This window comes from Schistocerca serialis, chromosome 7 (genome assembly GCF_023864345.2).
Source record: "Schistocerca serialis cubense isolate TAMUIC-IGC-003099 chromosome 7, iqSchSeri2.2, whole genome shotgun sequence".
Taxonomy (NCBI): domain Eukaryota; kingdom Metazoa; phylum Arthropoda; class Insecta; order Orthoptera; family Acrididae; genus Schistocerca; species Schistocerca serialis.
The window spans coordinates 33,528,369-33,554,064 of record NC_064644.1 but is presented as its reverse complement, the minus strand read 5'-3'; the positions used below and the strand labels follow the sequence as shown (position 1 = coordinate 33,554,064).

At 43.8% G+C, this 25,696-nt stretch overlaps 1 protein-coding gene across 1 annotated transcript in view; it reads right to left on the bottom strand.

Moving 5' to 3' along the window:
* The window catches only part of LOC126412369 (hemocyte protein-glutamine gamma-glutamyltransferase-like), a 389,080-nt gene that overhangs the window by 17,212 nt on the left and 346,172 nt on the right, over positions 1–25,696 (bottom strand). The window contains exons 12-13 of the mRNA XM_050081937.1: positions 23,063–23,223; positions 17,556–17,695 (exon numbers count right to left, since the gene is read on the bottom strand). Coding sequence (XP_049937894.1) covers positions 17,556–17,695; positions 23,063–23,223 — 301 coding nt within the window. The remainder of the gene's footprint in view (positions 1–17,555; positions 17,696–23,062; positions 23,224–25,696) is intronic.

Here is a 25,696-nt window from a genome sequence, read left to right as displayed (position 1 = left end):
TGCCAATACTTAGAGACATACACTGACGAGCCAGAACGTTATTACCACCTGATTAATAGCTTGTTGGTCCGTATTTGGGACGCAATACAGCACCGGTTCTGCATACAATCAGCCTCTATCCTACTTTACAGGACAGAAAAGCCTCCGACGTTCTGTGAAGAGTTGTGGACGTCCAGCCATTTAGTACCTACGGGTAGTTTCACTGCCCTAACCCTTTTCGTAGATGCTCACGGCAGTAGCACGTGAACCTTTTATCAGATTCGCCATTGTCGAGATATTCGTTGACAGGCTCTGTGTAATAACAATCTGCCCTCTGTTGGAGTCGCTTATCTGAATGGATTTCCCCATTTGCAGCCCGTATCTTCGCTATGGTGATTCCCCATCCATCTCTGCCGTGCTTACATACTTCTGTTGCCACGTCATGTGTCCGCAACAAGACCAGGCGACATCCAACGTCGCGGTGAGCAGTGGTTTCGGCTGTTCAGTGTATAATAGTCATATGGTGCACAACAAAGCAAAAACTAAAATCCCGCAATGCTATCCTTTCGGAACTGGCTGGAACAACATGGGGATGTGGAGCGAGCACTTTGAGAACTTCAGCACTAGCCCTTGTCTACAGTGTAGCTGAATACTGTTCACCAGTCTGGAGGAGAAGTGCACACGTATCTAAAGTGGATGTCGAGCTGAGGGAGACCACGCGAATAATCTCGGGAACACTCAGGGGCACCCCATGTTCATGGCTTCCTGTACTAGCGAACATAGAGCCTCCAGAAATCAGGCGATCACAGCTAGCCCTAAAAACCTACAGGAAAATTAAAGAAAACCCGGACCTCCCTATCCACCAAGATCTGACACCGACAAACAGGCTTAAATCCAGATCACCTTTTTGGAAAATCGGTGAAGAACTACAAGCCTTTGAGCCGAGAACGGCCTGGAACGAAGTATGGTCGGCAAGTGAATTTAAGAACAAAAATTTAGTACACGATCCGAACAAGAAGATTGATGGCTTGAACCTACCAAGAAGAGTGTGAACAGCTCTAAACCGGGTCAGAACGAGTGTTGGGAGATGTAAACACCTGATGAACAAGTGGGGCCTGGCAGACAGCTCTGTATGTGAGTGCGGTGAAATACAGACAATGGACCATCTACTCGTGTGCAAAGTGTATGGCTATGGTGGTGAACTCATGGACATACATAGACTCAGTGACTCAGCCATAGAGTGGCTCAAAAACATATCTAATATAGTGTAGAATTATATTGTTTTCTTTTTTAGTATATAGTGATGAGAATATTGTAAATTATGCCTCTGTGATGCCGAACGAGTAATAATAATAATAATAATATGGTGCACACAGTCTAAGATCCCTGCCAAGAACGCCAGCAGCTACACAGCGCTGTTTATCCGAAATACACGCCATGGAATGCGACTGCATCACGATTTTTTCACAAACATCCAAATATAGGGAGTGAAATAAAAGGTGTTGTCCAGATGCTTACTAAGGAGCATGTGGTGTACAGTGACGGCGGTTATATTGTCATCAACGCCTGTGAACATGTCCTATCTTCAGTGCCATTAAGGTTTTGAGAAAACACAGTGAGATGACCACCCAGGCCGCCGTAGCATACCCCACCGCCGCGTCAGCCAGCGCAGTATGCTTTGTGCGGAGGCGCAAGGGGGGCGAGTGTAAGACATTTCAGTTCAGTTCCACAGCGCACCTGATGATGGCGACAGAGATCCGTGCCGAAACATTGCCCGTCGGGCACTGAGTTCTGGTACTACACCTGTGGGCCGTCCTGTCAACACATTCTCAGGGAGAAGAGGTCCTTACTGACAACGCGATGCTGAGGGCTTAGCCGGCTCAATTTGAAAGGATACCGGACACTGATATAATCTGTTGCCATTTCTGTCCTGCCCGTGTCCCGCTAAAACAGTTACCACCGAGTGTCACACAGAAAGTCTCCAGAAGCACAAAAGGCTGTGAATTCGACCAAATACTTAGGGATTACAGTTACGAATAACAAACATATAGATAATGTTGTGCGGAAAGCGGACCACAGAGTGCAGTTTATTGGCAAAACAGTTAGAAGACGCAACGAATGCACTAGAGGGATGGCCCCCAGTCTGCTTGTCCGACCTCTTGTGGAGTACTGCTGTGTGGAGCGTGATCCCTACCAGGGTGGAGTCGAAAAGTTCAAACAATGGCAGCTCGTTTTATGTCATCGCGTAATAGGGGAGAGAGTGTCACGGATATGATACGCGAACTGGAGTGGCAGTCGTTAAAAGAAAGGCGTTTTCCATCGCGATACGACCTTTTCACGAAATTTTAGTCAGTAACTGTCTCCTCCGAACGTATAAATATTTTCTTGGCACGTAATGGCATATGAAAAAAAGACCATCACAATAAAATATGAAAAATCAGTGTTCACACGCCAAGATTTAAATGCACGTGGGAAGGTACAAAAATAACTTGAAGGTGGTTCGATGAATCCTCTGCCAGGCACTTCATTGTGAATTGCAGAATAGTCATTTGGATGTAGATGTACACTGCAGACAGAAAAGTGGCATTATCCGCACTGAATACAGAATGTAGCAAAAGATAGCTATAAACTTCAAGGGACTATTTAGGATCTTACATTAGATTAGATATACTTTTTGTTGCATTGATCAATAATGGGAAAGTCGACATGGATGGAGAACGTGTGATAAAGCAAGAATACACAATACATGTTTACAAAAAAATATGCTAATGTTCCTTTCAAAGATCCTAGGTGAAGAGATTCTGATGGTTGCGGAATAAGTAAGAAAAATATAAAACCACTTTCATTTGACCGTTAAAACGAAACTTCTTACAAACATGTAGATGTACGTACACATAGATGTAAAGTCTAATTCTTATGCTGTTGCACTACGGATCATTAAACACAAAAGGAATTTACAACACTAATTTGCATTGATCACATTACTCCATTGAAGATGTGGGCAAGTCGTGTTTTAGGTGGAACTCGCGTTATTTGATATTATTAATAACGAATACGTCTCAAGTTCCACCAAGAAATTAGTCAGAGTTGTCCACAACAAATCCCATAGGCTGGTCTTAAAATGCCTGCCGCCGAGTTGTTGAAAATGTGTCTCCCAGAATAATGAACACCTCTCTGGACTTAACTTGTTGGTAAAACACCTTGGCGCTTCACCTCGAACAATCTGTATAATTAATTTCAGTGAGGACTCTAAAATATGCACTACTGGCCATTAAAATTGCTACACCAAGAAGAAATGCAGATGATAAACGGGTATTCATTGGACAAATATATTATACTAAAACTGACATGTGATTACATTTTCACGCAATTTGCGTGCATAGATCCTGAGCAATCAGTACCCAGAACAACCACCTCTGGCCGTAATAACGGCCTTGATACGCCTGGCCATTGAGTCAAACAGCGTTTGGATGGCGTGTACAGGTACAGCTGCCCATGCAGCTTCAACACGATACCATAGTTCATCAAGAATAGTGACTGGTGTATTGTGACGAGTCAGTTGCTCGGCCACCATTGACCAGACGTTTTCAATTGGTGAGAGATCTGGAGAATGTGCTGGCCAGGGCAGCAGTCGAACATTTTCTGTATCAAAAAAGGCCGTACAAGACCTGTAACATGCTGTCGTGCATTATCCTCCTGAAATGTAGGGTTTTACAGGGATCGAATGAAGGGTAGAGGCACTGGTCGTAACACATCTGAAATGTAACGTCAACTGTTCAAAGTGCCGTCAATGCGAACAAGAGGTGACCAGGACGTGTAACCAATGGCACCCTATACCATCACGCCGGGTGATACGCCAGTATGGCGATGACGAATACACGCTTCCAATGTGCTTTCACCGCGATGTCGCCAAACACAGATGCGACCATCATGATGCTGTAAACAGAACCTGGATTCATCCGAAAAATGGACGTTTTGCCATTCGTGTACTCAGGTTCGTCGTCGAGTACACCATCGCAGGCGCTCCTGTCTGTGATTCAGCGTCAAGGGTAACCGCAGCCAGGGTCTCCGAGCTGATAGTCCATGTTGCTGCAAACGTCGTCGAACTGCTCGTGCAGATGGCTGTTGTCTTGCAAACGTCCCCATCTGTTGACTCCAGGATCGAGACGTGGCTGCACGATCCGTTACAGCCATGCGGATAAGATGCCTGTCATCTCGACTGATAGTGATACGAGGCCGTTGGGATCCAGCACGGCGTTCTATATTACCCTCCTGAACCCACGGATTCCATATTCTGCTAACAGTTATTGGATCTCGACAACGCGAGCAGAAATGTCGCGATACCATAAACCGCAATCGCGATAGGCTGTAGCTTTATCAAAGTCGGAAACGTGATGGTACGCATTTCTCCTCCTTACACGAGGCATCACAACAACGTTTCAACAGGCAACGCCGGTCAACTGCTGTTTGTGTATGAGAAATGGGTTGGAAACATTCCTCATGTCAGCACGTTGTAGGTGTCACCACCGGCACCAACGTTGTGCGAGTGCTCTGAAAAGCAAATCATTTGCATATCACAGCATCTTCTTCCTGTAGCACGTCATCTTCGTGGTGTAGCAATTTTAATGGCCAGTAGTGTAAACAGAAATTGTCACATTAATATTTTATCACCTGGTCACTTCAGGCCATTCCCAGAAAATAAGACATTGCACGAAAGTGGTTCGCCTTGAGTGAAAATAATGTAGAATGCCATGCTGTCTGTACAAAAAGGAAAGCTACGAACTTTAAACAACCGGGACCATTAGAAATAAGATCAGAATAATTACAGCACACACAGAGGCATACAAACAATTATTGTTCTATTGAGCTGACATCCGTAATATCATTGAAAATCAAACGTGGGTGAATACGCAAGTATCTGACTGAGCGTACGAATACAGTATCAAAGGAGAGGGGAGGCCGTTTGCGTCTATTAGAATTGTGAGGCCAACAATCTGTTACAAACTATCGAAGCAAATTATATCTCCTACGCCGTTATTTATTTCAGTGTTACTGCACCAAGCGTTCGACAAAATCGTCGGCGAGACGGTTTATCGCCGACGAGGGTGTACACGAAAGCCACGAGTGAGTTTCTACCGATGTGCTCCGCAGACAGAACAGAGCAGTAATTCTCATTTCGCCAGCGCCCTGGGCGGGGCGCGATCTCTCTGTACTGGAGGCTGGATAATGCCTGGCGCTCACAAAAGCACCGCCGCCCCCGTTTCTCTTCCGGCCATACAGGGCTTCGTCTTGGTCGGGGCGGTTTAAGCGCCTTTGGGACAAGTATATCTCTCTACTCGGGAGAAATAATAAGCTGGCTCGTAGAGTTTCTACTTGGCAGAGCGCGCGACGACCGACATGACAATAAGAAACGTAGCTCTGTACAGACAGATTAGTTCAGGACAAAGGAAAACGGAAAGAATGACGGAACAAATACCACGTCGAGGAGCTATCAGTAATTGCGAAAATCAGAAGTGGAATGAAACTGGAAGAACGAGTATCCTATATGCTTAACGATTCTACTTATACACTATCTGATCGAAAGTATCCGCTGGCCCCTAAGAAGTCAGAATTGAGCACTAATCGTTAGCCGCGCGGGATTAGCCGAGCGGTCTCAGGCGCTGCAGTGGTCCCGGCGGTGGTTCGAGTCCTCCCTCGGGTATGGGTGTGTGTGTTTGTCCTTAGGATAATTTACGTTAAATAGTGTGTAAACTTAGAGACTGATGACCTTAGCAGTTAAGTGCCATAAGATTTCACACACATTTGAACAACTAATCGTTACGAGAGGTGGAGTCGCCAGTATAAAAGGAGGCAGGGAGTACTGTGTTGTCAGCAGAGGAGCAGGGACAGCAGGAAGGGTCGGTCTGGAAAGCTCAGTGATTTTGAACGTGTACGTTTCTTGACTAACAAATCCATCATGGACATCTCAACACCGCTAAAGCTGCACAAGGCTGGCGATGGCGTGATTGTGAAGAAACAACCGCAGCTGAAGCAAGACCACGCAGACATCACGTACTGGCCGACAGGTATCATCGAACATTGCGGAGGGTGGTTGTTATAGATCGAATAAAATTAGCAGACGCAATCACTCGTGAATTCCAGAGCGTTGCCAGCAGTGCAACTACACTACTGGCCATTAAAATTGCTACACCACGAAGATGACGTGCTACAGACGCGAAATTTAACCGACAGGAAGAAGATGCTGTGATATCCAAATGATTAGCTTTTCAGAGCATTCACACAAGGTTGGCGTCGGTGGCGACACCTACAAAGTGCTGATATGAGGAAAGTTTCCAACCGATTTCTCATACAACAAACAGCAGTTGACCGGCGTTGCCTGTTGAAACGTTGTTGTGATGCCTCGTGTAAGGAGGAGAAATGCGTGCCATCACGTTTCCGACTTTGATAAAGGTCGGATTGTAGCCTATCGCGATTGCGGTTTATCGTGTCGCGACATTGCTGCTCGCGTTGGTAGAGATCCAAAGACTGTTAGCAGAATATGGAATCGGTGGGTTCAGGAGGGTAATAGGGAACGCCGTGCTGGATCCCAACGGCCTCGTATGACTAGCAGTCGAGATGACAGGCATCTTATCCGCATGGCTGTAACGGATCGTGCAGCCACGTCTCGATCCCTGAGTCAACAGATGGGGACGTTTGCAAGACACAACCATCTGTACGAACAGTTCGACGACGTTTGCAGCATCATGGACTATAAGCTCGGAGACCGTGGTTGCGGTTACCCTTGACGCTGCATCACAGACAGGAGCGCCTGCAATGGTGTACTCAAGACGAACCTGGGTGCACGAATGGCAAAACTTCATTTTTTCGGATGAATCATGGTTCTGTTTACAGCATCATAATGGTCGCATCCGTGTTTGGCGACATCGAGGTGAACGCACATTGGAAGCGTACATTCGTCATCGCCTTACTGGCGTATCACCGGGCGTGGTGGTATGGGGTGCCATTGATTATACGTCTCTGTCACCTCTTGTTCGTATTGATGGCACTTTGAACAGTGGACGTTACATTTCAGATGTGTTACGACCCGTGGCTCTACCCTTCATTCGATTCGTGCGAGCCGGCCGAAGTGGCCGTGCGGGTCTAGGCGCTGCAGTCTGGAACCGCGAGACGACTACGGTCTCAGGTTCGAATCCTGCCTCGGGCATGGATGTGTGTGATGTCCTTAGGTTAGTTAGGTTTAACTAGTTCTAAGTTCTAGGTGAGTAATGACCTTAGAAGTTGAGTCCCATAGTGCTCAGAGCCATTAGAACCATTCGATTCCTGCGAAACCCTACATTTCAGCAGGATAATGCACGACCGCATGTTGCAGGTCCTGTTCGGGCCTTTCTGGATACAGAAAGTGTTCGACTGCTGTCCTGGTCAGCACATTCTCCAGATCTCTCACCAAGTGAAAACGTCTTGTCAATGGTGGCCGAGCAACTGGCTCGTCGCAATACTCCAGTCACTACTCTCGATGAACTGTGGAACCGTATTGGAGCTGCGTGGGCAGTTGTAGCTGTACACGCCATCCAAGCTCTGCTTGAGTCAATGCCCAGGCGTATCAAGGCCGTTATTACGGCCAAAGGTGGTTGTTCTGGGTACTGACTTCTCAGGATCTATGCATCCAAATTGCGTTAAACTATAATCACATGTCAGTTCTAGTATAATATATTTGTCCAATGAATACTTCTTTATCATCTGCATTTCTTCTTGGTGTAGCAATTTTAATGGCCAGTAGTGTGGCTCAATGACCGTTCTTAGCGAGTTAAGAAAAGTAGGGTGCAAGGGTCAGGCAGCGCCTCATCTGCTACGAATTTCTGTCGTCAGTGCTAAGCGACTCGGCATGTAGTACAAGGAGCGATGCCGCTGGATGTTGGATTACTTGAAACGAGTGATTTGGAGTGATGAATCACGGTATACTCCGTGGCAATCAGATGAAAGTGTGTGGTCGTGGCTGATGCGTGGAGACCAGTAATGTCTAATGTCGACAGTGACGACTTACGGGAGCGTTTTTCGTGGTGAATGTTTAGTCCTTTTATTACGCTTAAGAAAACGCGAAATATGGAAGGATATGAACACATACTACATCACTGTCTAGTGTACATAGCAGACCAACAGCTTGGAGACGATGGTTGTATCATCTACATCTACACCGAAAAGCCAAAGAAACTGGTACTCGTGCCTAATATAGTGTAGGACCACCGCGAACCTGCGTGTGTGCCGCAGCAAGACGTGTCATGGACTCAACTAATGTCTGAAGTAGTGCTTGAGGGAACTGACAGCATATATCGGCTAGGGCTGTCGATAAATCCGTAAAAGTACGAGATGGTGGAGATCTCTTCTGAATAGCACGTTCCAAGGCATCCCAGACATCCTCAATAATGTTCACGTCTGGGGAGTTGGTGACCAGAGGAAGTGTTTAAACTCAGAAGCGTGTTCCTGGACACACTTTGTAGCAATTCTGGACGTGTGGGGTCTCGCATTGTCCTGCTGGAATTGCCCAAGTCCGTCGGAATGCACAGTGGACAAGCATGGATGTAGGTGATCAGACTGGATGCTTACGTACGTGTCAACTGTCAGAGTCGTATCTAGACGTATCAGGGGTCCCATATCACTCTAACTCCACACGCCCCACACATTTACAGAGTCTCCAACAGCTTGAACAGTCCCCTGCTGCCATGCAGGGTCCATGGATTCATGAGGTTGTCTCCATACCCGTACACGTCCATCCGCTCGACACACTCTGAAACGAGACTCGTCCTACTACGCAACATGTTTCTATTCAACAGTCCAGTGTGGGTGTTGACGGTCCCAGTCGAGGCGTAAAGTTTTGTGTCGTGCAGTCATCAAGGGTACACGAGTGGGCCCTTGTCTCCGAAAGCCCATATCGATTATCTTTCATTGAATGGTTCGCACGCTGGTACTTGTTGATGGCCCAGCATGGAAATCTGCAACAGTTTGCGGAAGGGTTGCACTTCGGTCACCTTGAACGACTCTCTTCAGTCGTCGTTGGTCCTGTTCTCGAAATATTTTTTTCGGCCGCAGCGATGTCGGTGATTTGATGTTTTATTGGCTTCCTTATATTCACGGCACATTCTTGAAAAGGTCGTACGGGAAAATCCCCATTTCATCGCTACCTCGGAGATGCTATGTCCCATCGTTCGTGCGCCGACTATAACACCGCTTTAAAACTCACTTAAATCTTATTAACCTGTCATTGTAGCAACAGTAACCGAACTAACAACTGCGCCAGATACTTGTTTGATTATATAGGCTTTGCCGACCGCAGCGCCATATTCTGCCCGTTTAGATATCTCCGTCTTCGAACGCGCATGTTTGTACCAGTTTCTTTGGCGCTTCAGTGTAGCTGAACAGCTATGGCTTCATCATGAGAGACTCTAGCGCCTGCGTACGCGTTTCTGAGCCCAAATGTTTCATTTCACTGTTCTAGCACTCGATAGCAGGCATAAATGTATTGTTCAGTCCCCTTAATGGAAGATTTTCATTTAACTTTGTAAGCGATCGCGTGTAGAGTCGTTACAAGTTCAGCAACTGACAGATAATTATGGTCTGGTATAATTTCATGGTGTTCAGTGTGAATTACGAATGACGATATCTGCTAAGATGACAAACTGAACAGACAATCGTCAATGTAGTTCACCACATTTTTGTCGAGTTTGTTGACTTGCATGACTGTTAGTTACAATGTTTTGATGTTTTAAAGCCAACTTGCTGTCACATTTATTCCGTTATAATTTAGATTTAAAGTACCTGAACACTTTTATGTGCTTCAGGTCCTTAAAAATTATATACAAAACAAAAAACGAGCAGCGGAAGTTGATAAACTAAGCAATGATTCATGCCATTACTGAAGTTGTGGAAAGAAAGTAAAGTGTAACTTGTAAAGAAAAAATACGGAATTTCAGAGTCAACTGAAAAAAACACGAAACAGCGTGGCGTATGAGTATTACAAGAGAAAACAGCAAGAGAAAACAGGAACGTTATTCAGTAAGTCTCCGGTGGAGTCCCAGTACTTCTTTACCAGTGATGTACCTTCCAGGCTGAGTTACTGGTTATTACCTACACTGGAACAAAGAAACTTTTCAGCGGTGCAGTATTGTGGATGTATTACCATACTCGTATTCCGTATAAGAAATTCTGTATTCTGTGATTTGTTTCCTTAGTCATCAAATTTAATGCGGCTGAAAAATTATTATTATCTATGGTTGGCTTTGTTCGTCATCTTGCGGAAATCAAGTCATCTTATCAGCACCTTGAGGAGAGAGGACTAAAATGTCTTCCCTCTAGCTGACGTACCTTTTGAGTCTACAGGAAGCCGTAGTAGAGGCTCCAATTAGCGTTGACAGATATTGTAAGTAGTGGTGCTACTATCTTTGGAATTATGACGTAGTAATATCGTACTCCTTACACATCGCTGGGTTCTGGAACATTCGAAGCTGAGCGCGCTTTCCTCTGCTGCCACACTGCTTGCTTTTAAAGCCAACAAATGCTCAGGTACTGCTGGTCACGAGCACGAGGGAGTCGTCGCAGGGTTTCCCTAGGAAACGGTGATGTGCAGCTGCGTTGAGCATAAATTTTCTGAAGAATTTGCTAAAGAGGCGATCATGAGTTTTGAAGTATTACGTTGGTTCGTAGAGTAAACGTATGATTCGACGCACTCGCGGAAAGGTACACGAAATTACTTATGAATTTTTTTTGGATTTCTAACAATCTTGATCTTTAATTTGGTTTATTATCTGCCCCTGCACATCGTAAGTCATCCAAGTTCATCCACTTTTTCAGTTTTGTTTGTTTTGCTACTACAGTAGAAGGTCTATTTTCAGATCTATAACTTGTGGTGAAGCGAATCTGTTTTTTTGGAGAGTTTCTCCAGTAATAATAGCTCATAATCACAGACCTTTTCCTAAAATAATACCAGTTCCGTTTCATAAGAATCTATTTACACTGTGTTGTCTTCTCGAGATCTCAGAAACTGTTCTTCCGCTCGAACTTCACTATCTACAAACATAATTTCATTCACAGAAACTCGACTTACAACTGAGATATTTACTTGTTAATTCTGCAAATGACAAGAGTTTGTATTTGCATTTATTACCGATGATGCGTGATAACTCTTACCACTGTATGGACATAACAGGAAATAAACAGGAGAATGAAAATGGGCTACAATGCTCTTGGTAAAACATACAACTTTTTAAAATGAAAATTTCAAAGTTCATGGAAACGGGCGTTAACAAAATGTCGTTAGTAGTAGGTTTTACTTATTACAGTGAGACGTGTTTCTTTAACGCGAACACCATTCAGAAGCTGAGAGTGGCTAAATGAGCAATGGAGAGATACATGTTACAAAGTACTGAGAGAAATAGGATGCAAATAAATGGATTAGGGAACAAATTTGAATAGAAGATGTAACTATTATAGTGATGAAAAAAGAGGAGTGAGCTGGACAGTAGTGAGGAAGGTGGATGGCAGATAGCTGAAGGAAGTTGCTTTCTAGATTTCAAGAAATAACGGATAAATGAAGCAGACAAAAAGGAATACAAACGTCTCAAAAATGAGATCGACAGGAAGTGAAAAATGGCTAAGCAGGGATGGCAAGAGGGCAAATGAAAGGATGTAGAGGCTTGTCTCACTAGGGGTAAGATAGATACTGCCTACAGGAAAATAAAAGAGACCTTTGGAGAGAAGAGAACCACTTGTATGAATATCAAGAGCTCAGATGGAAACCCAGTTCTAAGCAAAGAGGGGAAAGCAGAAAGGTGGAAGGAGTATATAGAGGGTCTAAACAAGGGCGATGTACTTGAGGACAATATTATGGAAATGGAAGAGGATGTAGATGAAGACGAAATGGGAGATAAGATACTGCGTGAAGAGTTTGACAGAGCACTGAAAGACCTGAGTCGAAACAAGGCCCCGGGAGTAGACAACATTCCATTAGAACTACTGATGGCCTTGGGAGACCCAGTCCTGACAAAACTCTACCATCTGGTGAGCAAGATGTATGAGACAGGCGAAATACCCTCGGACTTCAAGAAGAATATAATAATTCCAATCCCAAAGAAAGCAGGTGTTGACAGATGTGAAAATTACCGAACTATCAGTTTAATAAGTCACGGCTGCAAAATACTAACGCGAATTCTTTACAGACGAATGGAAAAACTGGTAGAAGCCGACCTCGGGGAAGATCAGTTTGGATTCCGTAGAAATGTTGGAACACGTGAGGCAATACTAACCTTACGAGTTATCTTAGAAGAAAGATTAAGAAAAGGCAAACCTACGTTTCTAGCATTTGTAGACTTAGAGAAAGCTTTTGACAATGTTAACTGGAATACTCTCTTTCAAATTCTGAAGGTGGCAGGGGTAAAATACAGGGAGCGAAAGGCTATTTACAATTTGTACAGAAACCAGATGGCAGTTATAAGAGTCGAGGGGCATGAAAGGGAAGCAGTGGTTGGGAAGGAGTGAGACAGGGTTGTAGCCTCTCCCCGATGTTATACAATCTGTATATTGAGCAAGCAGTAAAGGAAACAAAAGAAAAATTCGGAGTAGGTATTAAAATTCATGGAGAAGAAGTAAAAACTTTGAGGTTCGCCGATGACATTGTAATTCTGTCAGAGACAGCAAAGGACTTGGAAGAGCTGTGAACGGAATGGACTGTGTCTTGAAAGGAGGATATAAGATGAACATCAACAAAAGCAAAACGAGGATAATGGAATGTAGTCAAATTAAATCGGGTGATGCTGAGGGAATTAGATTAAGAAATGAGATACTTAAAGTAGTAAAGGAGTTTAGCTATTTAGGGAGTAAAATAACTGATGATGGTCGAAGTAGAGAGGATATAAAATGTAGACTGTCAATGGCAAGGAAATCGTTTCTGAAGAAGAAAAATTTGTTAACATCAGGTATAGATTTAAGTGTCAGAAAGTCGTTTCCGGAAGTATTTGTATGGAGTGTAGCCATGTATGGAAGTGAAATGTGGACGATAAATAGTTCAAAAAGAGAATAGAAGCTTTCGAAATGTGGTGCTACAGAAGAGTGCTGAAGATTAGATGGGTGGATCACATAACTAATGAGGAAGTATTGAATAGGACTGGGGAGAAGAGAAGTTTGTGGCACAATTTGACTAGAAGGAGGGATCGGTTGGTAGGACATGTTTTGAGGCATCAAGGAATCACAAATTTAGCATTGGAGGGTAGCGTGGAGTGTAAAAATCGTAGAGGGAGACCAAGAGATGAATACACTAAGCAGATTCAGAAAGTTGTAGATTGCAGTAAGTACTGGGAAATGAAGAAGCTTGCAGAGGATAGAGTAGCATGGAGAGCTGCATCAATCCAGTCTCAGGACTGAAGACCACAACAACAACAACAACGGAAGACTGAGAAGACAAACGAACGGAAGGTAGCCGATGACATTACAAGTTACTCAGGAACAACAGGGATTCGTGTCGCCGCGCGGGATTAGCCGAGCGGTCTAAGGCCGGCACGGTAGTTCAGCGTGTCCGTCAGAGAGCTGGTTGGCCTCTGTAATTAAAAAAAACTGTGTGGAAGGGTCAACACACGCACTTTAACGGATATCATGCGATGTCCGCAACGACCAAACACAACGAAAAAGAAAAGGCGCTGCAGTCATGGACTGTGCGGCTGATCCCGGTGGAGGTTCGAGTCCTCCCTCGGGCATGGGTGTGTGTGTTTGTCCATAGGATAATTTAGGTTAAGTAGTGTGTAAGCTTAGGGACTGATGACCTTCGCAGTTAAGTCCCATAAGATTTCACACACATTTGAACATTTGTATTCGTCTCGCTGAATATCGCAACGCATGGAAATTTCTAAAGGCGGCTTTAGGCATCAGTAGATGTCAAATAGCTGATGATGATCTGTCCTAGTGATTATAATTTTTTTTAAATAATGCTCACGAAATCTACATCGAATCACTTTCATTTTTACTCCTCTGAACGTTTCGTTATACCCTCCGAGGATAATGACCCCCAGTTTTGGAACCACTGCTCTAAGTGAAAGTGGATTAGGCTAAACTCTTAAGACACTTATGGATGAGCCTAGGCATTGTCAGGGAGCGTATTTTATTACGTGCCAAAAGGATAATAAAACGAAATAATATTGATCTGTACGGATGTTGTTTCAAAGTAACGTGTTTTCGTCTACTTAATTAAGAGGATTTAATGTTTGCAAGTTTGGAGACACGTATTCGTATTACGAACATGCTCAAGTTCATTTAATAAAGAAACATTTTTTCTCTGTAAAGTTCCCATCCTCGCAAAATTAATAAACGGAATACACTAGGTCATCTTACATGGAACCATTACAACAAAAGAAGTATTTCCATTAAAGCCAAATTACGACACTACAGTACAGTAGTCTTACCAGAGACCTTGTGTGCTTCAGGAACAACAGTAATCAAGGGAAGAATGAAAAAAAAAGTTGGAAAAACAAGAGAGGAAAATACTGAGAAAGCTCTACCGGACAGTTCAGAAAGCAGAGATTTGGATAAAGAAACCGACAAAAGAACTGTACAAACAGAGACGTTTACAATAACGCTGGCAAAAGTAGGAAAAAGTTCTACGAACGCAATACATAGGATGAACGAAGAAAGATTGACCAAGAACATTTTTATGTAGGTGCCAACTAATACAGTGAAAACCAACTGGGTAAAGGAAACCCTGGAAGACATCAGGAAACTGAACATCTCCACAGAATACATTGCAGACAGGGAAAAATACAGACAATAAATTATAAAACAGAAATTTCAGCAAACGTCCAAAGAGAAATGAATAGGAAAGAAGTGGACAGAAGAGAGGAAGAAAAAAACAGAGTATATATGTCAAGTTCCTGGGAAGAAAAAAGAAAGAGACAGGAAAAAATGCCATGAAAACTGATTGTGTTTTAGCGATCTCCTTGACGAGGAATTAACGTTAATAATTATAATCATAGCTAACACTTGGTTTAAGAATCATGAAAGAAGGATGTATACATGGAAGAACCCTGGAGATACTAAAAGGTATCAGATAGATTACATAATGGTAAGACAGAGATTTAGGAACCAGGTTTTAAATTGTAAGACATTTCCAATGGCAGATGTGGACTCTGATCACAATCTATTGGTTATGAACTGCAGATTAAAACTGAAGAGACTGCAAACAGATGGGAATTTAAGGAGATGGGACCTGGATAAACTGAAAGAACCAGAGGTTGTACAGAGTTTCAGGGAGAGCATAAGGGAACAATTGACAGGAATGGGGGAAAGAAGTACAGTAGAAGAAGAATGGGTAGCTTTGAGGGATGAAATAGTGAAGGCAGCAGAGGATCAAATAGGTAAAAAGACGAGGGCTAGTTGAAACCCTTGGGTAACAGAAGAAATATTGAATTTAATTAATGAAAGGAGAAAATATAAAAATGCAGTAAATGAAGCAGGCAAAACGATAAACAAACGTCTCAAAAATGAGATCGACAGGAAGTGAAAAATGGCTAAACAGGGATGGCTAGAGGACAAATGTAAGGATGTAGAGGCTTGTCTCACTGGGGGTAAGATAGATACTGCCTACAGGAAAATTAAAGAGACCTTTGGAGAGAAGAGAACCACTTGTATGAATGTCAAGAGCTCAGATGGAAACCCAGTTCTAAGCAAAGAGGGGAAAGCAGAAAGGTGGAAGGAGTATATAGAGGGTCTATACAAGGGCGATGTACTTGAGGACAATATTATGGAAATGGAAGAGGATGTAGATGAAGATGAAATGGGAAATACGATACTACGTGAAGAGTTTGAGAGAGCACTGTAAGACCTGAGTCGAAACACGGCCCCGGAGTAGACAACATTCCATTAGAACTACTGACAGCCTTGGGAGAGCCAGTCCTGACAAAACTCTACCATCTGGTGAGCAAGATGTATGAGACAGGAGAAATACCCTCAGACTTCAAGAAGAATATAATAATTCCAATCCCAAAGAAAGCAGGTGTTGACAGATGTGGAAATTACCGAACTATCAGTTTAATAAGTCACAGCGGCAATATACTAACGCGAATTCTTTACTGACGAATGGAAAAACTCATAGAAGCCGACCTCGGGGAAGATCAGTTTGGATTCCGTAGAAATGTTGGAACACGAGAGCCAATACTGACCCTACGACTTATCTTAGAAGAAAGATGAAGGAAAGGCAAACCTACGTTTCTAGCATTTGTAGACTTGGAGAAAGCTTTTGACAATGTTGATTGGAATACTCTCTTTCAAATACTGAAGGTGGCAGGGGTAACATACAGGGAGCGAAAGGGTATTTACAATTTGTACAGAAATCAGACGGCAGTTATAAGAGTCGAGTGGTATGAAAGGGAAGCAGTGGTTGGAAAGGGAGTAATACAGTGTTGTAGGCTATCCCCGATGTTATTCAATCTGTATATTGAGCAAGCAGTAAAGGAAACAAAAGAAAAATTCGGAGTAGGTATTAAAATCCATGGAGAAGAAATAAAAACTTTTAGGTTCGCCGATGACATTGTAACTCTGTCAGAGACAGCGAAGGAGTTGGAAGAGCAGTTGAACGGAATAGACAGTGTCTTGAAAGGAAGGTATAAGATGAACATCAACAAAAGCAAAACGAGGAGAATGGAATGTAGTGGAATTAAGTCGGGTGATGCTGAGGGAATTAGATTAGGAAATGAGAAACTTAAAGTAGTAAAGGAGTTTTGCTATTTGGGGAGCAAAATATCTCACGATGGTCGAAGTAGAGAGAATATAAAATGTAGACTGGCAATGGCAAGGAAAGCGTTTCTGGAGAAGAGAAATTTGTTAACATCGAGTATAGATTTAAATGTCAGGAAGTCGTTTCTGAAAGTATTTGTATGGAGTGTAGCCATGTATGGAAGTGAAACGTGGACGATAAATAGTTTAGACAAGAAGAGAATAGAAGCTTTCGAAATGTGGTGCTACAGAAGAATGCTGAAGATTAGATGGGTAGGTCACATAACTAATGAGGAGGTATTGAATAGAATTGGGGAGAAGAGGAGTTTGTGGCACAACTTGACTAAAAGAAGGGATCGGCTGGTAGGACATGTTCTGAGGCATCAAGGGATCACCAATTTAGCATTGGAGGGGAGCGTGGAGGGTTAAAATCGTAGAGGGAGACCAAGAGATGAATACACTAAGCAGATTCAGAAGGATGTAGGCTGCAGTAGGTACTGGGAGATGAAGAAGCTTGCACAGGATAGAGTATCATGGAGAGCTGCATCAAACCAGTCTCAGGACTGAAGATCACAACAACAACAACAATTATAAATAGATGAGCGTGACACTCTCTTCGGTCCGAAGTAACATTTAAGTCTGGCTGGCACGGAGACGTGCCTTAGAAGACTGCCTAATTGCCATGCAACCAAAACTACCAATGAGGATATTTCCGTAGGTATGCTGGAGCTATTGACGATCACAGCGCTGGACAGCTGGTGTGATCAAATCTTGCCAGTGGAGCTGAGCTGACGGAGAGTTTGGTGTGCGGGCAGCTGGGGTGTGGGGCTCACCTGTAGTCGACGACGCTGGCCTTGACCAGGCCGGGGCTCTCGTAGCGCAGCCGGCAGCCGGTGAGCCGCTTCTTCAGCGGGTTCTTCAGGCTGAAGCTGATGACCGCGGCGCGGCCTACCGTCAGGCTGTCATCCTCCACCTGCGGCAGGTTCAACACCGTCAGCGCGTCACCGAGCCAGCGATTCCACACACACACACACACACACACACACACACACACACAAGGCCCTTAAGCTCAATTAACGATTACAGTTACACCGCGATGACAATAGTCGCGGGATACCTCCTAACATCGTGTTGGATCTCCGTTTTCCGGTGAAGTGCAGCAACTCGACGTAGCACAGACTCAGCGAGTTGTCGCAAGTCCCCTGCAGAAATAATGTTCCATGCTGCACCTATAGCCGCCCATAATCGCGGAAGTGTTGCCGGTGCAGGAGTTTGTGCTCGAACTCACCTCTCCATTATGTCCTAAAAATATTCTCCGAATTTCCAGTCAGACGATCTGGGTGGCCAAATCATTCGCACGAATTATCCAGGATGTTGTTCAAACCAGTTGGCAACAATTATGGTCCAGTGACATGCTAATCGTTGTTTCAGGCGTGAGGTCCATGAATGGCCACAGTTGGTCTCTAAGTAGCCGAACATAACCATTTCCTGAAACTTCCTGGCAGATTTAAACTGTGTGCCGGACCGAGACTCGAACTCGAGACCTTTGCCTTTCGCGGGCAAGAGCTCTACCAACTGAGTTACCCAGCACGACTCAAGACCCGTCTTCACAGCTTTACTTGTGCCAGTACCTCGTCCCCTACCTTCCAAACTTTACAGAAGCTCTCCTACGAACCTTGCAGGACTAGCACTCCTGAAAGAAAGCATATTGAGGAGACATGGCTTAGCCGCAGCCTTGGGGGGGATGTTTCCAGAATGATATTTTCACTCTGCAGCGGAGTGTGTGCTGATATGAGACTTCGCTATATCTGTGAGGACGGGGCGTGAGTCGTGCTTGGGTAGCTCAGTTGGTAGAGCACTTGCCCGCGAAAGGCAAAGGTCCAGAGTTCGAGTCTCGGTCCGACACACAATGTTAATCAGCCAGGAAGTTTCATATCAGCGCACACTCCGCTGCAGAGTGAAAATGTTATTCTGGATAACCTTTCCCTCTTTGTACGTCCATCTTTTCAGAGATGGTTATGGAACTCGGCTGGTCTATAGAGAACGTCAAATCAAACGCATAGTTTCCAAACTAATATTATTTGACTACCAGTTTTGGCGATTTTGTACGCCATCGGATGGCCTCCGACCAACGTTTAGGAAGATTCCACCTCGGTTCTGGTCAGAACAGGGGCCAGCATTCGAACACTGGTATTAGTAGATTTCTACTTACTGTAGCGATCACTTCAACCATCACCTGGCGACCTGGTCGGCAGATAATGGTAGAAGTGATCGCTATAGCAAGCAGAAATCTGAAAGGTGTCTGATTTGACATTCTATAACCACTTCGAGTCAAAGATCGGTTCAGTTGCACCAGAGGACCCAGTAAATTCCATGTAAACACAGTGCACACCATGACGGCAACTTTTGTCCATGGCGTAGTGGGGGCTGTGGCAGACTCGCACCTTACCATCAACTCTTATCAAATGAAATCTGGACTCATCTGACCAGGCCACAGTTTTCAAGTCGTCTAATGTCCAACCGACGTGGTTGCGAGTCCAAGAGAGGCACTGCAGGCGATGTCGTGCTGTTAACAGAGACACTCGCGTAGTTCATCTGCTGCCGTAGTCCATCATTGACAAATTTCGCCATACTGTCCTAACGGACACGTCAGGCGTACTTCCCACATTGATTTCTGCTGCTGTTCCACGCAGTGTTTCTTGTCTGTTAGCACTGACAATTCTACGCAAACGCCGCTGATCTCGGTCATTAAGTGAAGGCCGTAGGCCGCTGCGGTTTCCGTGGTGAGAGGTAATGCCTGAAATTTGGTATTCTCGAGACAGTCTTCCCACTGCGGATCTCAGTATATCGAATTCCCTAACGGTTCCCGGAATGAAGTGTTCCATGCGTTTAGCTGCAACTATTATACTGCGTTCTGAGTCTGTTAATTGCCGTCGCGCAGCCATAACCAGGTGGGAAACCTTTTCACGTGTATCACCTGAGTACAAACGAGGGCTGTACCAACGCACTGCGCTTTTATATCTTGTGCACTCGATGCTACCGCCATCTGTACATGTGCATAGCGCTATCCCACGACTTTGTCACCACAGTGTACGAATTAATTCAAATTCTCACGTGTATAATAGTCTGTGCAACGTCAACCAAAAACTGCGATTTATTCATAGAACACTTAGAAAATGCATCAGGTCTTCTAAAGAGACCATTTGGACTACGCTTGTCCGCCTTATTTCGCAGTACTGCTCTGCAGTGTGCGATCCGTATCAGACAGAATTAACGGAGGATATCGAAAAAGTTCAAAGTAAGGTAGCACGCTTTGTATCACCGCGACATAGGAGAGAGAGTGCCACAGATACAACACGCGAATTGGATGGCAATCATTGAAACAAATGCGCTTTTCGTTACGGCAAGGGTCTTCTTATGAAATTTGAATCCAAACTTTCCCCTCTAAATTAGAAAATATTTTGTTTCTACTCACCCACGCAGGAATAAATGATCGTCATAATAAGAAAAATCTGAGCTTGCACGAAAATATTTTATTGTTCGTTGTTCTCTCGCGAGAGTGGAACGATAGAGAAATATCCTGAAGAAGGTTCGATGAACCCTCTGCGATTCACTTTATTCTGAACTGCAGAGTAATCATGTAGATGTAGGTATAAAAATGGGGGTGTCTGAAATTTACGGCGCTTTACTAGGCAGTGGACTATTGGAGGGGGTATGCCCCCACCCTCTTAGAAACTAGGAACTGATTTATCCAGCCTGTTATACGATGACTCACACTTTAATCCGGACTTCGTAGAAATGAGTGGGGGTCGAACCGCACATTATGATAAATCATGTAAAGACATATGCAGGGTGAACTATAACTCCACCGACAAACTTTCAGGGACGACACTATAGAACAAAACAACCTTAACCCACAATCAACCAACGAACCATCAAAATTGAAAAAAAATCTAATAAACTTGGGCTGTAAAACGCAAGCCTTAAGAGCTATGAACACCTCTTCGTCTTCTATACTGTGAAACAAGTCTCTTCTACTGTAAACTCTTTGCTTTCCATATTTTGAGACATGGTAGTATGGACCAAAACAAGAAAAACATGTCTGGTAAACAAGGGTTGTAAAATGCATAGCTGTGCAGAGCTATGAACACCTATTCAGTAGAAACGATGCGTTTCACAGTAATGTAGATAAAAAAGTGCTCATATCTCTTCAGGTATGCAGTTTAGAGCCCCTGTTTACTGGACATTTATTTCTCGTTTTGGTCCTCAATACCACATGCAAAATATGGAACGCAAAGAGTTTTCAATAGAAGAGGGATGAGTCACAATAGCGAAGATGGACAAGGGCTCACTGCTCTTAAGGTATGCATTTTAGAGCTCATCTTTATTAGACATAATTTTCTAGTTTTTGTCCACGCTGCCACCTGTGAAAGTTTGTCGGAGGAGTTTTGGTTCACCGTGCATAGGTTAATTAAGTGAAAGCGAGCAAAAATGAAAACTTTTGAGGTAAGAAATTCTGGTTCCGCGATGACAGTGCAAGAAGACATGCGTTTGACCCTGCCGAGTTTACGGGCCTGAAATAACATAACACAGCGTAATTGTAACTTCAGTTTTTGGTTCCGCCTAACCATGGACGGATCTTCTTCATAACCGAAGCACATCGCGTTGGCTACATTCCAGGCTCCTCCAACACTGACTGTATAATCACCTTTATTGTTCACACGTCGCATACACCTCCTGCTGCAATTTGTTTTGACGTTTGCTGCACAAGATATCCTGTAGTTCTGTTGCTCATATGTCAGAATTCTCGTAAAAATCGACATGTTGCTGTCTTTCGACAGCGACGTCGAAAAGTATGTTAAAGTACGCTCGTTTTTGACTTAGATTTGTAGACCGCAAGACGCTTGTCTCAGACTGCTTAGCGGATCATTCCCTACATTCTGTTTAAGTTTTGGACATTTTCACTGAGTCACCTGTTGTAAAGGGATATAGAAAATAACATGCAATCCTTGTAACAAGTATTTCGTAGGCTATGTATACAGAAAGTGGAAAACACTTTACCAAGAGCATCCCGACTGTTTTCGATTTAACAAGTGCAACAAATCAACTATAGCAAAACATACCAAAGAAACAGGTCGTAGTGTTATTTACTCTAGAGAAGAACTCGAAAACAAAATCTCAAAAGACATGAATTTAGTGAGTTTTTCAGTAAATTGAATTCAATGACGCTAAATTAGAAAGTACATGATATGCCGTAAAATATATGGATCTGTATTCAAAAAAAAACCTCGTGTTCGTTGCTTTTGAGTAACATTATGTTTGTTTTTAGAACTAATATCGTCCCACAGTTAACATCAACCAATTTGCCGAAGTGTACACAAGTCGTTAAAAAGAGAGAGACGTCACCCACACAGACGCGTCGGCAGTGAACCCGAGCTAAGCTTTGATTTGGTGACCGTACAGGCTCTCGTGCAGTATGATGTATTAAATAAACGCCGTGTTGTCAGGGTACTCCACGAGATTACAGACGGTGGAAACAACACACAGGCAGAATATGTCAAACAGGGACAATTAATTACGACCAAAGGTGTGAGTGATTATTTAACAACAAACCAGCAATTAAAGTAAACATTATTTCATCCGTATTGTACTTCTTTTTCTATCGCAAGCGGGGTAGAATTCAAGCTGATACTAAAACAACGCTAGAGTAAAAATTATGGATATTTAGATTACACGTTTTTTCTATTACCATACGTTTCTGACGACGAGATCACATCACGGTATATGTTACAAACTACAAAATAATCTAAGCAATGTGCGAAAGAATGGTAGTAGTAGCGGCCCATATAAACCCTTTTTATGAGCGTAAGAAGATGAATATGTATTGATCTATTTCATTTATACAGTGAGAGGTAATATTTTTTTACTGGAGCTTTCTCCCCGTCGGTTTGTAACGTATTAGAGAGAGACACGTTATGTCATATAAGACGATACTTACTCGTATACGTGAACCATACTTTGAACCTGAGTCACACATAGTTCGGATCAGCAATACTGAGTTCTTTGACAGCTTTGTTTGGCATGTTATTTACCTTTTCCATTGAACAGGGAGTAAAGAAAACTAAAGAAAAATTTAAAAACTAATTTCGCCGCGAATTTGATACCCACGAGAAACAGCACATAGAATAAGAACCGCAATCTACATAGGTCCCGACTTCTGGATGCGTGTTAGTACTCCCACTTCCCCACAAGTGCTGGAAAGCAGTTCAGTTTAAAGTTCCACAAGTTAGTGGCTAGCTAAGAAATACGAGCAGCACGAGAGGTTTCGGCCGGCGCGCACCTTCATGACGAGCGGCGGACGCGTCAGCTCGAAGTCGTCCTCGTCGGCCCACGTCTCGTTGGTGTCGAGGACAGTGGCGATGGCGGCGATCTTCAGCTGGCAGTACTCCACCAGCTTGTCCAGGTACTCGTCCACCGTCACCTTCAGACGCAGCGACTCCTCTGCGGACACAGAGCGGGCGCGCGGGCGCTGTCACAACGTCACAGTCGGTACACACACACACACACACACACACACACACACACACACAGCGAGAGAGAGAGAGAGAGAGAGAGAGAGAAAGAGACTGGATTGGACTGGATGGTAAAAAAAGAGAAAATCCAGTGCCATAATCTAGCCACGAAAACTTCTATCTGAAGTATGTTACTCGGAGTACCGTCAAAAAAGCCATCACGCGCACCAGATTAGTATTTACTAGACACCATGTCCTCACAGTCCAAATGATGGGCTTATTGTTGACCCACTACTGCCCACTGTAACAGATATCTTCAACCACTCCTTAACTACAAGTGTTTTCCCTGAGGCCTGGAAAAAGGGACCGGTTAAGTCATTACCTAATAAGGACGTTCCCATACTACCCCCTGATTACAGACGTATTTCTATTGTTCCTCCACTGTCCAAGCCCTTGGAATGTACAGTCCACCACCAGCTAACTCATTACCTAATTATAAACAACCTGAAATGTTGCTTTCTGAATAATTAATAGAATATGCCACAAACGTTTAATTAACGTTGACTGACATTAAGAATAATTTTTTTTTGCATAAATAAAGCTGTAAAGTAAGGAGAATAGGTCACGACTGAATACAGGGGATCTATTTTTGTGCCGTTCCGATAAATAATGGTTCAAAATGGCTCTGAGCACTATGGGACCTAACATCTGAGGTCATCAGTCCCCTAGAACTTAGAACTACTTAAACCTAACTAACCTAAGGACATCACACACATCCATGCACGAGGCAGGATTCGAACATGCGACCGCAGCGGTCGCGCGGCTCCAGACTGTAGCGCCTAGAACCGCTCGGCCACTTCGGCCGGCGATAAATAATGTTCCAGAGAAATGTTTATATATTGAAACTTAATAAACAATAAAATGGTCTGTAACGCAAGTTGAAGGAAGTCGCCGTAATTTGTTTTGGGCTATATAAATGTTGGAGCTGTGATCTCTCTGTCTCTCTCTCTCGTTTGTTTTCGATGAATGTTTCTGTGGTGTCACCGCCAGACACCACACTTGCTAGGTGGTAGCCTTTAAATCGGCCGCGGTCCGTTAGTATACGTCGGACCCGCGTGTCGCCACTATCAGTGATTGCAGACCGAGCGCCGCCACACGGCAGGTCTAGTCTAGAGAGACTCCCTAGCACTCGCCCCAGTTGTACAGCCGACTTTGCTAGCGATGGTTCACTGACAAAATACGCTCTCATTTGCCGAGACGATAGTTTAGCATAGCCTTGCTAGTCATTTGCTAGGACCTAGCAAGGCGCCATATTCAGTAATTAGAATGAATTCTGAACAGACAGTATTGTGAATCACGTACCGTCAAGAGCGACGTTCATCATTAATGGATTAGTTTCATAAAACGTAAATGTCGTTCTCGTATCTGTAACTTTTGGTTAAATAATTACGTTAATTATAATAGCGGTATTTCAATCATAAAACCTACTTTCCACTTCCATTAACGTCACATCTCAATTTATTATGTTGCATTTTACAACTTTTTCAGGCTGTGGCGAAGGAGAGCTGCCCACGAATTGTTTGCTGGCAACAACTGAACCCTACTAGTGTTCAGTTCGAATTTGCTTTATCACACTTTTATTTCAGTGTTCCTAAGATCGTTTTTACCGATCTTTTGTATCAGTATCCGGGCAGCGTAGCGACGCAAACTGATCAGTCACTGGCCTCTAAACAATGCCGTCGGTGAGCGTTCTCGTCGGTCTGGTGGGAATCTGATGCTGGGTGGCGGAATGCAATTTTAGTAGTAAACAAGTAAAAATTTTCTATGCACCATTCTACCACTACAGGAGCTTTGGCACCAGCGGAAGTGATTAAAAGGTTTTTTTCAAATATCAGTAATGTTATAAACCCACTAGACGAGTACAAATCAAGTTCCGTAAGCATCGCAGCACAATATCTGCCTTAATAAAGGTAACAGTTGACCTGCAGTTTGCCTTGGACGCACAATGTGCTTCTTAGACTTCATCAAAGCCATTGGCAATGTTCGACTTGCCAAACTCAGCAGCCTAAATTTCTCGCCAGGTGCATGGCTTCGTTGATACCTGACGTCTCGCCAGCAATGGGTCATGTCTGGCTCCATAAAGTCACAGCAGAGACAAGTACTACTCCTTTCACTGTACGCAAATGACGTGTCATTAGTTTTCTTCTACTGCTAGTACCACACGTACGCTGATCAGCATCTAAGCGCAAAACCAATAACCCTAAAGACAGCTGTCGAGAATCTCAATGTTGACCTGCGTGCACTATCAAAATGGATATAGGGTTAAAGCTCAACCCATCCAAAACCCAAGTGGTGCTGGTTGGTCACTTTTTATTTTTCAGCACGCCCTCGTCAGTTACTAACAAGGAGACGGCACGAGCGTGGGGTCGGGGATTTGTCCGAAATTTTGTGTGGTGAAAGGG